General features: G+C 39.7%; 1 protein-coding gene across 1 annotated transcript; it reads left to right on the top strand.

Annotated features, from left to right (window-relative positions):
- The first annotated feature begins 1,062 nt into the window (after nt 1-1,062).
- pias4a (protein inhibitor of activated STAT, 4a) lies at nt 1,063-16,613 on the top strand. The gene is made up of 11 exons (XM_041791441.1): nt 1,063-1,118; nt 3,300-3,678; nt 5,292-5,376; nt 5,480-5,521; nt 5,681-5,771; nt 7,788-7,916; nt 9,079-9,184; nt 9,381-9,454; nt 9,554-9,714; nt 13,337-13,488; nt 13,589-16,613. The coding sequence occupies exons 1-11, from the start codon at nt 1,092-1,094 to the stop codon at nt 13,861-13,863; spliced, it is 1,521 nt and encodes a 506-aa protein (XP_041647375.1). The 5' UTR covers nt 1,063-1,091; the 3' UTR covers nt 13,864-16,613.
- Nucleotides 16,614-19,820: the final 3,207 nt, after the last annotated feature.

Consider the following 19,820-nt stretch of genomic DNA (forward strand, 5'->3'; position numbering starts at 1 on the left):
AAGTGTCAGGTAAAACCAAGAACAGTATTTCCCTCCTCTCTGTAAAAACACAACATTTAAATATACACATCAGAAAGAATTGTGATTTAAGAATATTAATTTTAAACAAAAGCTTTTGTTCACAATAAGAAACAATTTCCGGAAAATTAAGGTTGTCTTATATGCCAAGCTGTAATCTTTGTCTGTATTTGTGAAATTATTTTTTTTAATCTCATGATAAAGGGAAACTTGCAATTCCTGCAGGCCTTTTCCCTTTCTATTCTTCATTTACAGGCATGGATAACGCTTCCTGACATATCCAGCTTTCTAAATGCATTCAAGCCGTTGGTTTATTGACGTTTCACACCAAAATTAAACTATAAAAGCACACCTTGTGATTACATTAAACCACAATTCCTTCACTTGCATTATCTTTCCAGGAGGCTATTCTTTCCCACACATAAAGGGGCTTTTGGAAAAACATGCCTGGATCAACAGAGGAGTATAAATTTGATGCTAGCATACATCTCTCGATGTTGGTTACAGCTTAACACAAACAAAACATGTGTGTTTTAAACAGGGTGTGACTAGAATATACAATACTTGTTGGTGTGTTACTTTAATCACCCATATTTATTTAATTATGATCATACCTTAAACAAAGCCTCATCTCCACATTGCACGGCTGGCCGAAGTACCCGAAGTGGATTTTTTTGCTCGGACGGGAGCTGAACAGACCATGCGACCCGGTCAACTTGACAGTCCATGCTTAGCATCCACGTTGAATTTAAACCGTTTTTAAGACACACAATCACAGTTATTCGATATTATAAAACCGTACCATCATGGGGCTGAAAATATTTTGACGTGAGGTTTTATTGACGGATACCGAGGCCTAATTTGGAAATGAGACCTACCTCTTAGTGTTTTTAAAAAGTTGCACTGTAACTTTAAAAAACCTTTGTCCCGCCCATTTCATGTATAGCGCTCCAGGCCCTGGTAAAGGCCGTGCTGTGATTGGCTGAAGCTCACTGTCTAACAAAGCAGACTCTGCGTTTCATTGGTGAAAGACTAGCCGTCGTCTCTGGCTCTCGCGGTACTGGTGCACGAAGATGGCGGCCGAACTGGTGGAAGCGATGGCAAGTAGAGCTTGGCTAGTTTTCCTTTGATGGGAGACGGGCGTGGGAGTGTGGTGTTGATACCCAGCCCGGCTGTGGGATAACTAGGGGCTTTGTATTAATATAATTAAGGGTTTGCGTTCTTACATATGTGCCGCTTCGATTCACATCGAAACAAACCAGCCTGTGCTGCTAACCCAGATAGCCTGCTAGGTAATGTTCTCCAGGCAAGTGCGTTGCTTCAGCTAGCATCACGCTGGATCTAAAGGGAGACACGGAAAATGAATGATGTGACCCTCAAAACACACCGGACTTTGATACAAGCACGTCTCCCATTCATCGTCATTTGGTGTTGTGGACTTATAATAGTGCTTGTTTGTTGTTAGCGGGCTAGTTAAAAAGCTATGCACCTGTCAAAACGGCCAGTAGCGATGATTAAATACCGATAGCCCGGTACGTAGGGAAGCTAGCCCGCCCACAAGAGCCGGCTACAATGTTAAGCTTCAGCGTGGGACAACAAAACTAAAGGGGTCTTTCGCACTGAAGGCTGTTTGCACTGCATATTCACTTAAAGGGTACTTGGCCCTTTATTGTGAAATGTAGCAAAACATTAGACTGAGGACAAATGTGCCATTGACGTCAACTTTACGTGAGGCAAATCAAACCAAAACCCTTAATATGAGTCATATCTTACATTTAAACTATAAAATCTTTGTATATTCATGAGTTAAATACATATACACAATATGGTGAATATACATCCACATGTAAGCAGGCTACCCTGGGACTACAGATTTCACTCAAATTACAGTGTAAATACTTTACACCAATTTAGCTAAACTGCTCAAAATGTGGATACATTAAATATAATTAACTACAGCTGTGCTTCATCAAACATTTGATTGCATCGAAAGGCTATACATGCATTTCATTTTGTACTCAAAGACTCAACACGTGTTTGTTATGGTTTGTTTTTATGTGGTACCCTCTGCAGGGCAAATAAGTTCAGTCAGGACAGGCACTGCAGATAGCATTTAAAGGTGAATCCTCTGGGACTGATACACAGTAAATGAATACACACTAAAGTACAATTTCAGTAGCTGGCCAGCCATATAGTGTATTGATAAGACAACACATCCTACACATGCCTGTAGGATGTGTTGTCTTATCAATACACTATATGGGTGGCCATATAGTGTATTGATAAGACAACACATCCTACACATGCCTGTATTTCATTAAAATGCAAATTTCAAGTCTCACTTTTGTTGTTGTTTGGCAAAATATGTTTAAATCTCTGTTAGTATTATCACATGTCCTTCAACCTAACAGCACAGTTTAAGGAGCATGGTGTCCGTCTCTGTGCAATATGTGACTTTGTGCAGCATATGAAATATAATAAAATATAAAGGTGCAGCCATACATTTAGACTGTTTTTTTTTTTTTTTGCACTGAGGGTCATAAAGACTGCTACATATTCTCACAGTTTGATTTAGAGAGGGATGATGGGAATGACTAGGCCATCATGCAAGCAGTGACGATGAGGACTTTGTGACGTCTTACTATATCCGGATAATTACGAGGCAGCTTCGAGCCTCTATAGGATTAAAGTGACTTGTCAGGACAGAAGTTAATTTTAGCAGGTATAGAAACAGTTTTAGGAACCCCTGTGTTCCATCAATACTGCATATAAATTAGTTTTATGTGGTTGTTTGAGGCCTGTCACAGGAATTTTCAATAAGTGCAGCTGAAGCATGATTTGACTAAACGTTCTTCCAAAATAGTAAATCTTTCAAGATACCTAGTTCATCCTCCACCTCAGTGGACATAGGTAGACAGTCATTTACTCCCAAAGCAAGTATTAGAGTAAAATAGACAGAATACCCTCATAAAGAAAACATCTAAGTTGTGAAGTGGAAGCAGAAGAATCAAAAGCCATTAGCACTTTGGTGTGTCATTAAATAGTACTGGACTTATTCCTATTGTCATTTTAACCTTCCCTGTTTGCACACCATATTGTCAGTGTATCGTTTTTGGAGGGAAAGTGTAAATACACACATCACATAGATGCAGGGAAACCAAGCTGCAGGGTAATTTTAATAATTTTGATTGTGAAACTGGCATTGACCTGGTTTTCAAAATCGTTTTCTTCCAGTATATCATGTTTGTAATATGTCCATATTTTTCTTCTTCTCTCTCTAGAACATGGTCAAAAGTTTTCGGGTCTCAGACCTGCAGACGCTGCTGGCCTCGATGGGTCGCAGCAAAAGTGGGCTGAAACAGGATCTGGTGGGGCGTGCGCTGAGGCTAGTGCAGACCGATTACAGCCCAGAGCTTCTGAAGAACGTCAGACAGCTCTATGAGTCACGCTTCCCAAAAACATCAGGCTGGCTTGCAGCGCGGCGTCCAGAGGGCGTCCCAGTCGCCTACTCATCCCTCAGCTCCTCTCCCTCTGCCACCTCTCAGGGCGCAGACTACCTCAATGGCATTTCCAAACCGATCGCACCTGCAGCAGAGGTCAAGCTTGTACCACTGCCCTTCTACCAAACTTTGGAGACACTGTTGCCACCTACAGAGCTAAGTGAGTGTATTTAGTTTGATGTTACTATGTCCTGACCAACCATTTTAGATAGGGATTCTCTGACTTATCAGTTGAACATCAGTATTGACTGATATCAGCCCTGTTAACAAAGAGGAAGCCATCTGCTGGAAAAAATCTGATTTGTTTTCATGGACAAACATGAAACAAAATGTCAGCATTGAGCGAGCGTTGTACTTCTCCAGGAAAGATCAGCAGCATGCAGTCTGTTATGCTGAGGTCAGACTACAGTCTCTCTGTCTGCACTGTGTCAGATTAGACAACCATAGAGCTGTAAATGCGGGCCATGACTTGACCAACAGACATGAATACACAGACCACTCATTACAACTGACTTATCAATGGAAGGAAACGGGACTATGCCAAATGACATCTCTAGTTCATATCCAGTTTTTGATTTTCTTAAACCATCTCAAAATTTTGCTGTTTTTATTATTAACACCACCTGTTTAAAAAACACTTAAAAGAAATAAAAAATAAGCAGGTCACATCATGCAATTGCCAGCATGCACATGCAAGCACAGGGAGCAGAGCACTTGCCTCCATTTTTGAATACCCCAGGCAACTCTAGTAATGCATTAACTGTAGTACACTGTATTTGTTTGTCTAAATGTTGTGATGACAGACACACTAGCTTGATGCTAATGCTAGTGGCAGTAACTCATAGGGTTCACAAAGTATTGCTGTTATATCTCACCAACTCCTTTTTTTCTTAGTCTGTCAGGGTGGTTCTTCTACAACATATCATAAAGACGGGGATGCTTTTGCCAAAGCTCTGACAACTTTTCCTCTGTCCCCTAGTTCTATCTCGCAACACCAATTTCATCATTCTTTTTTCACTTTGCTATTTTGTTTCTTTATGCTTTTATTTACTTTGTATTACTTTTTATTTAACCAGGAAAAAATACCTCATTGAGACTAAAAATCTATTTTTTCAAGAGTGCCCTGGCAAAGACAGCTGCAGCAAACAGAGTTTCAGACAGACAAAGAGCAGTCATACACAACAAACGTAATACAAGATATGTAGTCTAAAACAATAAGAGACACAAGATAACATTTAATTTTTGGCTTGACTTTTGCTTGTGCAGAGCTCTCCATGCACTCAGTGGCCTAGCATCTGATGTGATGGAGTGACATCGTAGAGAGCAGAAAGAAAAATCATACATGCTTGACTTTTTGTGGGGATAGTCCAGCAGATGTGGCCTTGGTAGTCACTGACTGTGACAGAGTGCACATGATAAAGCAATTGATTTTTCAGAGTTGACGAGACTTCAAACACGACAACCACAAGATCCAGCTATAGTCATGTAGTCTGACCTCATCATAAGCCATGTTCAGGGGACATATCAACAGGAGTGACTACTGACAAGAATGTGAATGCATATAATCACAGCTCATTTGAAAAATGGACACAGACAATTACAAATAAGTCATTAAAAATAATTAGCAACCTGCTACATTGTTATTTTTAATCATCTGTATCAGCCCTGATTTTCACAGTTGGTGTATCTCTAGTTTTAATAGAAATGCATTTTCAATAACTGATCAATGACCTTTTTTACTTCATTGTTTCATGATGAATTTTCTCTGTTTAGTTGCCCAGAACAATGAAAAACTGCAGGACAGTCAGTGCATATTTGAGTTAACACCGAATCAAGCAGATCAGATCCGAAATGCGAGGTAAGAACATTTACAATTTTCCCTGTGATCTGTTGTGTTTATATTGGCTCAATTAAGAAATACCGCAATGCTAATTTTAATATGCTACCATTTATTTTTGTAGTGAGCTTCGTCCAGGAATCAGATCAATCCAGGTGGTTCTTAGGTAAGCTTTGCTAATTCTCGTAAAAAATGAATACACACTATTTGCCATAAATGTGAACATGTTGGTTTTTTTTCTCTAAAATATATCAGTTTAGATAAATGCAGGCAAACTGGCTGAAGTGTGTGACATATTTGTGATGCTTACCTCTCTCTGTTTCAGAATCTGTTACACAGACTCCATTGGTGTTCAGGAGGACCAGTATCCTCCCAACATTGCTGTCAAAGTCAACCAGTCCTACTGTCATGTGCCGGTGAGTTTACTTACTCATCAGAGAGGAGCAACACCTTCAAAACCACAACAAACTCGGACTGTTTCTCCCTCAGTCATTACTCTAAGCTGTTTGTTTTCAAATGAAGTCAATTAGTCACATGTTTGGGTGTCAGTGGCAGACTTACTGCCCGTTCACAGCCAAACCAGAGCATAACATATACAAGTGATGGCTTAGCTAACCTTATGCAGGTGGATGTTGGGTAAAGCAGCGTTGTTTAGCCATCCTAGAGGCATCAACTCACTGGCAAAGCTTCAGTAGGAAAGTCTCCAGCTGGCAGAATCTGTGTGGCTTACAGGTTAACTTTGTGTCACACGTTCAGGCACTGCCGTGAAGCTTTAACATCAGAGAAGAGCACTTGCAGTGTTGTGCATGATGTGTGCTGCCAAAATGTCAGAGCCAAGAGTAAAAATAGGTGGTTAGGGGACAAAACTGGAAAAAAGATTTAACAGTTGCAGTGGCAGGCTGTGTTATAGTTGACTTGTTTTTATACATTTCTGAAAGGCATATCAATATTTTACAGTACTTTTGTAGTAGTAAATTAGGGCATTTTCACAGCTCTAGTTCAGTTGATCTTTTCTGAATCCTTGACCAAATTATTATATTGTTGCATCATTACATCAAGATTGGTCTGTGTTCACAGAGGAGCATTTACAAGCGGATTGAATTGCACAATGTGCGAGATAAATGCTCTCTGTTTAGTTGGAATTTCTTGTGGTTTCTGAATACATACAGAGTATACAGGTATGCAACTTTGATACATCTTCTGGATAAAAATAAGGAATAAAAAAATCAATCAACATTAATATGATAACATTACCAAATTACATAGATTAGTACCAGCTGCACTTTCTAAACAACAGGGACACAATCCAGAGGCTAGTTTGCTTGTACCACAGTCCTGTCACAGCTGGGGGCTGGTTGAGTGGAGAGTGTAGGGTTTATCAAACAATCTCAGATTGCATTATTCCTCCTATTATAAATAAAGAAATTGACCGTTCATAACCTTCCTGGGAGTTATGCCCAGGTAAAGTACAATGCTTCCAGTAGTTGCGTTTGAACTAGGGCGGTTCTTGTTGTCACTACAAACAAAATGCACTAGAATCTGGATAAAAATACACCAAACCCACCTTTTTGAGATGTTTTGGTGTAGCTGTTTGATCTGCACCAGAGTTCACACCAACACAAATGAACCGAACCAACTCAGCAGATGGATCATCTGTCAACTAAACCAAACAGGTTAGGTATAAGAGCACCATTACTAGACTTGGATCCCCAACTCTGCCATCCATAACAGTCAAAATATTACATTTATCCAGTTAAATGGCAGGGGCAAAAATGAATGATTGATATGAATTAAATTTAATAAAATCTGTGATGTTCATGAAATGTAAGTATTTGCAATAAATGAGTTAAGTTAAGATTAAGACAAATATTTGTCATGCACATGGTACACAGGGAATGGGAACAGCTCCGTGATGTTTGGGAGAAACAAACCACACTAAGTTGCATATAGGTGTAAATATTCTAATTCTGGTAACTAGGGAATATAAATAATGTAAGAAATGTGTTTTAACAAATAGTTTAAGAGCTAGACAATATTACACAGATTGGCTGAAGGCAAGTTTATAGATACAAGGATCAAAGTAACTATGATTCAGTGAATTTTTCCTTAAAAGGCTCAGAAATTGTATCTGGACTGTGGTGTATAGTACTAGTAGTCAAGTGTCAGTATCCCTGTTTATGTTTATTATTATTATTTTTTTTTTTTAAGCACATTGTTCGTTGTCTTTTTCCCTTGTTTGGGGCCTTACACAAAAGCAAACAAAACCATACAAATGCAATTTTCAAACTTCAGTAACAAATGTTTTTAACCTAACCTAAGCTTTTAATAACCTTACCTTTTAATAAATAGAAAAATTTCACTAATGTTTTATTCTTCTTACTATTTTTGATACCATCCTGCAGCATTTAAGTGTGTTTCTTTCCTACTTACAGGGTTATTACCCTTCTAATAAGCCTGGTGTTGAACCTCGCCGTCCTTGTCGCCCTGTCAACATCACTCCCTGGTTGCATCTGTCTAACGTCACCAACAGAGTCACCATCACCTGGGGCAACTTCGGCAAGGTCAGAGTCTGATGCTCAATCTTACATCGGCTAAACTCAGGTTCTCTGTGGTAAACCACAAGCACAATATTATCTTTCACTCCATCCAGCTCCCTCTGGCAGATGTTACATTTTACTAAAGCAAGCTGGGACATGTATTACCTCGAGTTCTGGGTCCTACTCAGGTGTGCTTGGTATAACTTCAAAAGCGAGCTCCTGATGGCCAAGAGGTGAACTACGTTAACTAACCTCTTAACTGTTGTCTCCACAATTGTGATCCGGATAAGCAGCTGGAAGCCTGATGAAAACACCTTTAATCCTGTTAGCAACCTCATCTTTAGATCTCTTGTGTAAACCAAATAGAGATAAGCAACATGCAAGTTTGAAGTAAACACATTGACCCACAGTTTCTATCTGTGCTTTTTTTTTTTTTGCCTGGGTTGGTCAGGTGTCTGGCAGGTCGCCTGTGTTAAATTTTCCGGAGACAAGGATATATCTTTTTGAAGAAAATGTATTCTGCATCTTGTTCTCTACTTTATAGATTGCTCTACCGAGCTTTGTTCACAGTTAATGGGGGGACAAGGGTGTGAATTCAGATCTGCTCCTAAAAAAGTTTGAAATTTATTTTAACAACATCCTATTACCCACCACATTATCAGAAAAACTTTTTTAAACACTCACGTCATGTTAGAGATTTGGTGCTCCTGGGTCATATTACTTATTTAAAGCCAAGCCAACGTTTTTTGATTTGTTGCAAGTAAAACAAATTAACAAGAACCAATTTCTTTACAAAGCTAATCAATTTAAGTCCGTAACCTTGTAGTTTGCCCACACATTTTGGTTTTAGGATCAACCAAAATCAAGGGTTTTTGTTAAGAACAGAGGCATAGTTAGACTAACAAAGAATCAACTATTAAAGGCTTTCCTCAGACATGAGACTTTTGTTATGGGCTTGCATGATATAAGAGGATATCTAGCATAAAATGTGTTGTATAATCATTGGGTTTTAGATAGTATTTTCTTCTGATGTTTATATGTCTTCTTTCATAAGTGAGGCATAAAAATCACAGGATATCACTCCTCTTATTATGAACCTGGTTTTAAAAGCTGCGTTGTTGGTAATTTTTTCTAGATCTTTACTCTTGTAAAACATGTACTCACAGCATCTATTTCTGATTTGCAGCGTTACTCTGTGGCCGTGTATTTGGTGAGGGTTTTCACTGCAGCGGACCTCTTCAGCCAACTCAAACTCTGCTCTGTTGAGAGTGCAGAACGCTGTCGTGAACGCAGTGAGTGCTAACTCTTCATCTGCATTTTTTGCAGTTGTGACTTGCAAATGCAGTGAAAATCAAAAATTGTCGCTTTTAGAAGTCGGTTACATTTTATTTGTATTTCTTGGACTTGATTGTGGGTTAAATTTTCCATATAATGATTGATTGTTTGAACTATCACATCACTTCATAAGATTTTGTCTTTCAATTTTAGTCCAAGACAAACTACGTTTTGACCCAGAGAGTGAAATTGCGACCACAGGCCTCAGAGTTTCTCTCATCTGTCCAGTGAGTAAAACTCTTGCACACCAGATATTTACCCAAATCTTTTTTCCTCCCACAAACCAAGATTTCCTCAATGTCCCCCTCTTTCTCTCTCACTTCCAGCTGGTGAAGATGCGTCTCGGTGTACCGTGTCGAGTTCTAACTTGTGCTCATCTTCAGTGTTTCGACGCAGTCTTCTTCCTGCAAATGAACGAGAAGAAGCCCACATGGACTTGCCCCGTCTGTGATAAGCCTGCTCCCTTTGAGCTGCTCACTATCGATGGGTAAGGAGACACAAGCATGTGCTAGCCTGTCCTGCTGCTGCAGCACCATATTACTTTTAAACGCTGAGAAATCCACACTTGTTTGAAGCTACTTAGGAGTTGGACAAGCTGCACAAATACAAGGACATTTTTATACTAGTTGAACCATGATCAGAACTCACTGATAGTTTTAAAACTTTGAATTGTGTGCGTAGTGGTAAAGGTTTTTGTGTTTCTGCAGTCAGTTTTTTATCATTGTTTTTTATTTATAAATTTTTAGATCCTCTAAATTGGCTTGTTTGATGACTCTTTGCCCTACATGATGTAATAAGACTACAGCTGTGATAATCCTATAATCATTGGGCTCTATTTTTTACGGTACTCATTGCTCAGTGACCCAGAACACCTATATTTGTTTGCTGACACAGTAAACTGGTCTAATTTAGCTCTAATTAGTTTGCAGCTTTCTCAGAAAGAAGGACTTTGTTTAAAAAAAAATTCAATAAGTTCCTTGTGTTACCTTTTGAACAAGGCAATTACAATATCTTTATGCGCTTGGATGAAATCTGGGAGCATAGAGTAAAAATTATGTGGAAGTTTTGAGCTGTCAGCATGCATTTCTTGCTAGAGTTTTGCCTCTTTCGTTGTCCCTGAACACATCTCTCACAGCAGAGAGCCCATTCCCCCACCCATCCAGAAAACTCTCCTCTGAACATGCACGTTTTTGTATCAGCGGAGGAGAGAGAGGCATGGGAGAAGGAAGGCGATAAACACAGCAGCGTGGGGAGTTAGCAGAGAGTTAGAAGTGTCCAGAGAAGGACAAGGAAAATCAGCGTTGTATCTGTCATCTGGCGGTGGTTCAGCTTTAAAAAGAAAGTGGTCGAACTCGTGTGGTATTCATTAAAATACGCCGCAAGATGACTGAGCTAACAGCGGCAGTAACACAAGTCACTAAACACCCCAGTGTTGAAAAGCCGGGGGTTAAAAATCTCATAAAGACACACTACACCCAGAATATGGAATTTGCCTCAGCGCAAACATTTTTGCCTAAAACTCCCTGCCAATGTCATACATGTCAGAGACAAGACGGCCCAGCAGCGGATAAATGTGATCCACTTCATAACAATGGAGACTTATCTCAGTCTAACAGTTCAAAACACTGGCAACGAGGACTTTCAATGTTCGTGCCTCCAAACAAGCTTTTTTTCCCCCGATAATCACATAGGAGAGCTTTCTTAATAAGGTCTAAAGACACTCTCATGTAATGAAGTTGTCAGAAACGGGTCCAAAGTTCATCAGCACAGATAACAGGACTAACCTAATCACAGCTAAATGGTGGACTAGACTACTAGAGTTTTGGCCATTGGCTACATGCAGGATTGGTGAGTTTTGTGTAGATTTGCTTCACCCCTAATGAGGAAAATAATAATTTTATAATCAACAATAGTAAACATTACACAGAAAACATTTCAGGACTTTTAACACACTGTAAAAGTGTATTATGTTTTATGTATGCTTGATTGATTAGTAAAAGACTGAATGAAGTCCTTTTCAAATTAACACTGCTAAATTTGACTTTATATTAATTTTGACCTTTGCTGTATACAATCTTATTAAAAATCTAATGGAACAGTCTATTTTAATCACCAAACTGGTGTCATTTGGGGCTGAATCAAACATTATACAGCGACTTAGCCTGGGTCCATTTCAGCCTAAAGTCCGGTACGTTTGGCCAGTGTGAGTGCAATCGTTCCGTGCTTCTGCGCGGCACGCCTCGCGGCCCCGGCACAGATGGACGAGATGGGCCCAGGCACGGCACGGATGCAAATGAAGGAGCACAAGCGCGGGCGTAGTGTGAAGTAACAACAAGAGGACCCACCTCAGAGAGCCCACCAGGCAGCAGCTGCATGCTAGAGACAGCAGGATCCCAGTCCAGTCCAGATTTCTGACCAGTTTCAGGCAAAGTCAGGCTTTAACGACTGTGAGAGGATTTTTGGTTTGTAAAATAAATCTTCTTCCCTTGTTTTTGTCACAAACAGCAGCTCACAGGACAACAAACACCTTTCATCCTCCATGCATAAAGGAGAGTGCCAAATATGCAGACAAGTGTGTGCCGGGGTTAATCACATGGCTGATTTAACCTCTTTTATTAAAAAATTATAATGCCAAACTATTATCCACTGAAATAACTTACCTCTAATTCTATTTCATGTCACCAAGAAGTGAAAGTGGGATCTTGATTGCTGACGTTTGAACGGAGCTTCGTTTATTAATCCTGAGGCGTTTTCACTGCCAGCTCTCATCAGATGGTTAAAATTGCTCTCGTCACGGTAAAAAAAAAAAAAAAAAACCTTTTAACTGAACATTTAATCCTGCTCTGGACACATGAGAGCTTGTTTGGTGCATCAGGCATCCAGGATTACGCTGAGAAAAAGCACAGTTCATGGCGCATAAAGGAATGCCAAGGGGATTCAGATAGTATAAGGACACGCAGAGGAATGGCTGAAGGGGCTCATACGAGTTAAAAAGTCCGGGTTTCATTCAGCAGAAGTGCTTGGAACTCTGAGCAGGCTCCAGATTATATGCTGTGAGCAATAACTCTCCGCTTTGAACTGCTTTTTCTCTCTCTCTCCTCACTGGGCTCTGTATAGTTAATGTAGCTGATGATCAGGGGAAATAATTCTGAAGTCAGGTCAGATATCGTATAAATCTGTAACTATTTTATAGCCTAAAAAACAACACTTATGCATACTGAGTCATCAACAGTGGATGCTTCATGTAATGACGTCGGCGCGTGACGTATCCATGCCCAGGCCTGGATGCGTTGAGCAGTGTGAGTGCGGGCCAAAGGGGGGACAGGGGAGGGGGTCAAATGGGCTTCAGCACGGTTAGAATACGGCACGGTACGGATGGCCTAGTGTGAGTACACCCCCCACATTTCAAACTAGAAAAGCACTCAGAGAGTGCAGACCTCCGCCGTTAGCCCTATATCCAGATAGTGATCCGATTACTCCCAAAATTTAATCAGTTCTTCCTTATGCCATTTGTGACATTTCCTGAAAATTTCATCAAAATCCGTCCATAACTGTTTGAGTTATGTTGCTAACAAAGAAACTAACTAACTAACAAACCCTGCTGATCACATAACCTCCTTGGTGGAGGTAAATATCGCGATACATATCGTGTATCGGGATATAGCAAAAATATATCGGGATATCAATTTAAGGCTTTATCGGCGAGCCCTACCTCAGGATTGTGTTAGTTTGGTTTCAGATGTATTTGCATGCCATTAAACCTGTTTCAGTCGCTTCTTGAACACATCACTTTTAAGTTTCACTTCCAACAGGCTTATTGCTGATGTTGCATGTTTTCATGGGGTACCAAGGAGAAGTAGAAAATGTCAAGATTATACCAAGACCAAGATTAAGGTCAAGATTATAGACATGACATCATGGCAGAAAAGGACTTTGTGGTTTCAGACTTTCACTGAGGGCTGCAGGAAGAAACATACAGAGAAGAACCAAAATGTATGTCTGTTTTAGACCTCTGCTGGGCTCCTGTAATTAAGTTAGAATTCAGTTTTCTTTTTTCTGGTGTGATGTGTGTTTTGTTTGGCACCTCTAACCGGCAGCGTTTATTTCAGGCTGCTGTCTGAGATTCTGAAAGAGACGAGTGAAGACACTGAGGAGATTGAGTATTTGACCGATGGTTCATGGCGACCCATCAGAGATGACAAGGAGCGGGACAGGGAAAGAGAGCGCAGCAAAACGCCAGAGTATCCTGTTGTTGATATATGTGAGTGTCAGATCCTGTCAACTTACCCACTAGTTTAAAGAGTGTTTTTTTTTTTTACAGGTGTATTTTAATCCATTTTAAAATGGCTTTCCCTCTGTAGGCATTCCTGAAGCAAATGGTCACTCACCGGCCCACAGCAGTACCAGCCTGACGGGCAAATCCGGAAGCGGATCAGTGGGAATGGGCGGAGTCGCAGGAGGACCTGCTGTGGCACAGGGAGGAGGTGCAGTGGTAGATCTGACTCTTGATTCCTCCTCTGAGGAGGAAGGGGGCGGGGCAGGAGGAGACAGTGAAGACACTGAGGACAGCGCCGACAGTCCTGCCCCGAAGAGGGGCCGATACAACTACGACAAGGACCTGGTCACTGCCTACTGACCCTGCAGCTCTGTCCCCTCATAGACTGACACACACACAGAGACAGAGAGGCAGAGGGGCTAGACACTCGAGGACAGGAACACAATAATACACTAGATGCAACAACCCTCCCTGATGCCCAAACATCAGAGCCTTTCAGCAGCTCTGGGTAATTTACAGACAATACAGACACAAGCGCAAACATGCACTGTCAATGAATCTTCAATCTAGAGCGATTAGGATTCCTCTTTGTACTGTACACCACTGGAAGAGGCTCTAACTCTTTTTGGCCAACCATCACCTTACAGTGAATATCTGTATTGTCCTGCCTCTATTGAAGATACTGAAAGGATCGAGCACCACACCATCACGATTCCCACCCCTCCTCCTCCTCTTTCTCTCCAGACTTCCCCTCTCTACCACCACATTTCTCTTTGTATTTGACTCAGAACTACAGGCTCTTTTAGCCATGGGCGTTTAATGTTCGCATCGCTGACTTTTGTCACGTTTGTGATGAATGAGCAAGTAAAGGAAAAAAATTAAAGGAGGCTCCTCAGTAGTTTTCGGTAAGCCATCAAAAATTATGGAAGAAAACGAGAATAATTTGGGGGACAAAAAGGCAGAGATATCTGGAGTGAGATGCAAATCTAAACTTCTCCCATTGTGATGTTGTTTCTTTGTTCAGAGAATGAATTCAAAGCTTGAATTATTTTTCAGGAACTTATCATTTTAATTATGAAAAAGCTGAACACAATACTGGCCTCAATGTGTGATGCTTTCCATTTTTATTTTGACCTTAGATAAAGAGAACCTACCTCAGTCATATAAAGTCAGCAAACTAACCTGAGACGAGCTTCGGAGAGCCGAGGACGGAAGAATTGTTAAGTCTTTCTAAGCCAATTTTTACACTGGAGATTTTGTTCCTGCATTTTATTTTTGTTAGATTGTTTTATTTTTTTAATCCCATTTTCCATTCAGCTCTGTCCCTGCTGCAGCGACATTTGTTTTTGTTGAAGGATAAGTTAGATAGGAATAACAAAGCAGACTAAAGCAGAAAAGTTGTCTAACTGTGCCCCCATCTGTTAAGAATTTTGCAGAAAACTTGCTGGATGATTTTATCATTAGCGTAACTCATCAGAAACACTGTATGGCAGAGTGCCAACGCAGATCTTAAGACTTCACTTAAATTGTTTTGAGATTTTGGTGCCTTTTTGTTGCATGGTGCAAATTGGAGCGTGTTTTAAGGCTAGCTTCAACGGCCAGCAGACCCCATTAGACAAAGACACTGTGGTAAAGAATGGCTTTGTAACAGGATTCATAAGTGCTATCACATTACTGGTGTCCTTTCAAAGATTCATACGTATTTGAACTTTCTCTTAACAGTTATTCGTTATGAATACATCTCCATTTTGTTGACTGTAGTTCTGTTCAGGCAGGAGCTAGTGTTTTTTTTTTCTTAAAGACAGGACACCTCTGCTGCTTTGGTTTGATTGTTAAGTTATAATTGGTCTAGGCTCGTGGCTTGATGAAGCCTTCTTTTTCTTTCCCGTGAATGAATCCAACATGGGTCAAAGCGGCATTCGGCGTACTCTGCTACTGTGGGTTCAACACGTCTGACACAAGGAAACTTAATGAAGTGTCAATGAGTGCAACCCCACCAAGCTTAAAGTCATTGATTGGATTACAAATGGTCTTGTCTGGAACAAGTACAGCTGCTCCAACCAACAATCCCCCTCGGCCTCCTTTCAGTGTAGATAAGGTCACATCTATTTGCTGGAGTAGAATTGGACGTTAATTGCTACATGCTGTTGGCTCACAACTTATATTCTTCTGCACTCGCACTAGTGTTGTTGGTATATGACAGCTGCTCCTCAGAGAAGGATGTTCAGGCTGGTAGTGTCTTCTTGAAGGTGTTGCTAGAGCTTTTGCACTTTTCATCTGATTCTTCATCCCCAGTTTATGGCTTGTTTATTCTAAAGCCCTGATTGTTGTAATCAGCTCTCCTCCACCATCTCAAGCTTGGAATAATGTGAAACCAGAGGAAGAAACGGCCCGATTCTGTTGACAGTTCTGCATGTACATTTCCCTCTCTTATTGTCCTTTTGTGACGGTTTGATTTGTGCAGTTTTTTTTTTCTTTTCTTTTTTTTTTTTTTTTAACTCAGATGCATATCACAGGAACATTTTCACACTGATCCCTCTTTGGATATGGTTAAATACAGATTGAGTTAAATCTGGTCTTCCATTTTTTTCTCCTCCTTTTGACACTTTGACATGAGTTACGAAATCAGTACACTGATGAAAAATGGTTGATAATTCACACAGATTGATAGCACTTTGGCTGTAATACATCGGAGCCTGTCCCTAAAAATGGATCCTGTGTGAGGTGCTTTGAAGCAGAAAAATGTAAAGATCTCAACTTGTATTTGTAAGCAACTGCTCTAAGTATAAAAATGATACTGCTCATTTGGTTTAGGTATAGGAAATCATTGTTTGGACAGATGTTCAAACTTTTCTTTGCCTTATGGTCAAAGATGAGAGAGAGAGGCAGTGCAGGTTGCTTCTGTGGATCTGAGCCAGATGAGTCTGCAGGGTTGTGATTTGGAGCTGGAGAGAGCTGAGGGTCTGGTCTTTTTGTAGTGGCATCTCTTCTTATAACAATGCATAAGGTAGCATGGGCAGAGGCTTACAATCCATGATGTAAATGTTTTTGTTTGTTGTGTTTTTTTATATGTTCATATTAAAAGACAATAAAATTTAAATAATATTTTATTAAGCCTTGAATTGCCTCCAGTTGTTCCTATAGGCAAACAGACAATAAGAAGCTGCTGAGGGCAGATGCAGCCAGCTAAAGCTGATGCCACAGAGGAATGGGAGGACTGGTTAAGGTGGAGATTGATATGTTCTGTACCAAACGCTCAGATCTGGGGACACATTTGATGCCTGTTGAGAATAAAACTGTAAAATTTTAAATGATCGTACTCTAACAGCTGTTATTGACGTGTGGAATTAATTAAAATCAGTTCTTAAAGAAATGTCTGCCATGTTTTTTTTATTCAATTTTCTCAGCCAGACTGCTGCTGTGAACAACAGGATCCACAGACACTAGAGAATCACATCTTATTGACAGCGTCAATGTCTGCACTTGCTTCTAAAACATTAGGATCATCCTACGGGAAAACAAGTCTATCCTATGGAGATTTAGTCTTCTTTGAAACTGAGTCACTTAAAAGTCCACTTGAGGTCACTGTTACACATAAGTAGCTGCGGATTTGTGCCCTGACACGAAGCAAGAGGAGAGATGAGTGACATGAAGGAAGGGAGCTGGCCTTATTTGACCCACTAACACTGTGACAGCATAGTTACCTTAAATGCTTAAGACATTTCTCTTTATATTTCAAGACAAAGGTTGTATAAACTGTGCTAGCTGTAATCCATATCTTGTATACAAGTAAATTATATATATTTAAGTCTGCATTTCTAAGTATGCCTGTATACTAAGAGATGTAGGCTTTCATCACAGGATATGTCAATAGTGGTCATTCAAAAAGTAGCAATTACACCACTCTCATCAATCTTGACCTGTTTTGATAAAAAAAAAAATCCATCTTTCATTTTTATATTTTTGATTGGAAAAATCTTTTATTCTTACATAATGCAGTTTGCACTGCATTATGTAAGAATAAAAGATTTTTCCATAATGCAGTTTGCACTGCAAAGTAAGTAATTACATTTACTCAAATTTCTGTAATGGAGTAGGTTTTCGTGGTACTTTTCCTTTTTTGAGTACATTTTAGTTGAATTAACTGTACTTTTACTTGAGTACAATACTGTTGTGCTTTTTTCCATCTCTCTGTTGACTACACAGTAGCACAAAGTGAAAGAATGGTTCCACATCGAATCCAAAAACAGCTGTTGAACACCAACTGGAGAGTTGATATCTTAGGGTTAAACATTTCAGAATTGATTTCAACTCCATTCTCAGTGAAATGTTCTTCAGTGTTACAGTTTGACAGCATTGATCCACCAGTGCTAGTTTTACTCTAAAGAGTCAGTGGATCTAAGCTCCATCCACTGTGGTTTCAAATGTGTTGGCAGAGTTTCCCATCATGCCCTTGGGCATTTTATGTGTTTAGTTGTGTTTGGATGTTGCCTGTTATAAAGTGACCCCTGCTAGGGTTCTTTCTTTCATGTTTTTGGTGGATTGTTGTCATTTTTGGTATGAGACACATTTTCACCATGAGTGAAGCTATCCACTTAGTCAGAACTCCCAGCTGCGACTTTAGGTTTTCCTAAGGGCACAACGTGCATATTCTTCATCAGTCTGAATTGCTATGAGGCTGACTCTAAGCTTTGTTCTTGCAGGGGGAGATCTACCTTACCACAGATTTACTGCTTTTGCCATGTTGTAAAGTATTTAACACTTTCAAAAGTATCGTGTAACTAAAGTGTGGACCTATATCCACTTTTAAAATGTAAATTTTAACTCTATGAGTTCAATTAAAATGGTCAGTTTTGCTGTATGTTCTAATTTATTATAGAGGTGTGACTTGAACAACCTTGTTTGCGATCTATTCTCTTGTTGTTCTTGCCAATAAGGAAGCATCATATACTGTACAACTCCTCAGTAGCTACTCAGTACTACTTTACTTTTCCTTGGGTAGATTTATCGACCAGTATGTTTACTTAAATAAAATTCAACCAGACAAACTGTATTTTTACTTGAATACAATAGTTGTGTACTTTTTCCACCTCTGGTATTTTCTTGTGAAATAGTTCAAGACTTTTTTTTATTATTGATGATTACAGCTTACAACTCATAGAAATTAAAAAAAATCCACTATCTCAAAATATTAGAATTTTACAAAACATCAATGTGAAAAAGACTTATAATACAGAAATGTTGACCTTCAGGAAATATACACTCTCCTACAAAAATATTGAAACAGTAAGGTCAATTCCTTTAATTTTGCTTTTGACTGAAAATATTTGGGTTTGACATCAAAAGATTAATATGACACAAGAGATCAACATTTCAGCTTTTATTTCCAGTTATTTACATCTGGATGTGATACACAACTTAGAAGATAGCCCCTTTTGTTTGATGCCACCCATTTCTTAGGTAAGCAAAAGTATTGGACCATGCAACTGACAGGTGTGTTTTGTTGCCCAGGTGTGTCTTATTACATTGATTATTCAAATAATAGATAGAGCTGAGTGTCCACACTCAGTTTCAGATTTGGTTTCGCCTGTGCAGACTGCATTTATAGTTAGAGGTGTAACCAACATGAAAATCAGAGAGCTGTCTATGAGTGAAAAACAAGCAACTGTGAAGCTGAGAGAACATGGAAAGTCAATCAGAGCCACTGCACAAACATTGGCAATAGCCAGTACAACCATCTGGAATGTCCTGAAGGAGAAGGAAACCACTGGTGTACTCAGTACCATAAGTCAAACAGGTACACCAAACAGCATCAGTTGACAACGGAAACATTGAGAGCTGTGAAGAAAGACCCTAAGACAACTGTTAGTGGCATCAACAATAACCTCAAGAGGGCAGGAGTCAAGGTATCATCATCTACTGTTCACAGAAGACTTCATGGACAAAAGTACAGAGGCTACACAATAAGATGCAAACACCTCATTAGCAAGAAGAACAGAAAAGCCAGGCTGTAATTTGCCTAAAAGTACAGAGATCACCCTCAAACATTCTGGGACAAAGTTTTATGGACTGATGAGACAAAGATGAACCTTTACCAAAGTGATGGTAAGGCTAAAGTTTGGAGAAAGAAAGGATCTGTTAATGATCTCAAACATGCAAGCTCATCTGTGAAACAGTGGAGGTAATGTCACGGCTTGGGCTTGCATGGCTTCTTCTGGGACTGATTCATTAATCTTCATTGATGATGTAACACATGATGGCAACAGCAAAATGAACTCAGAAGTCTACAGAAACATTTTGCCTGCCAATATAAAGAA

The sequence above is a fragment of the Cheilinus undulatus genome, linkage group 7, assembly GCF_018320785.1.
Source record: "Cheilinus undulatus linkage group 7, ASM1832078v1, whole genome shotgun sequence".
In the NCBI taxonomy this organism is placed as follows: domain Eukaryota; kingdom Metazoa; phylum Chordata; class Actinopteri; order Labriformes; family Labridae; genus Cheilinus; species Cheilinus undulatus.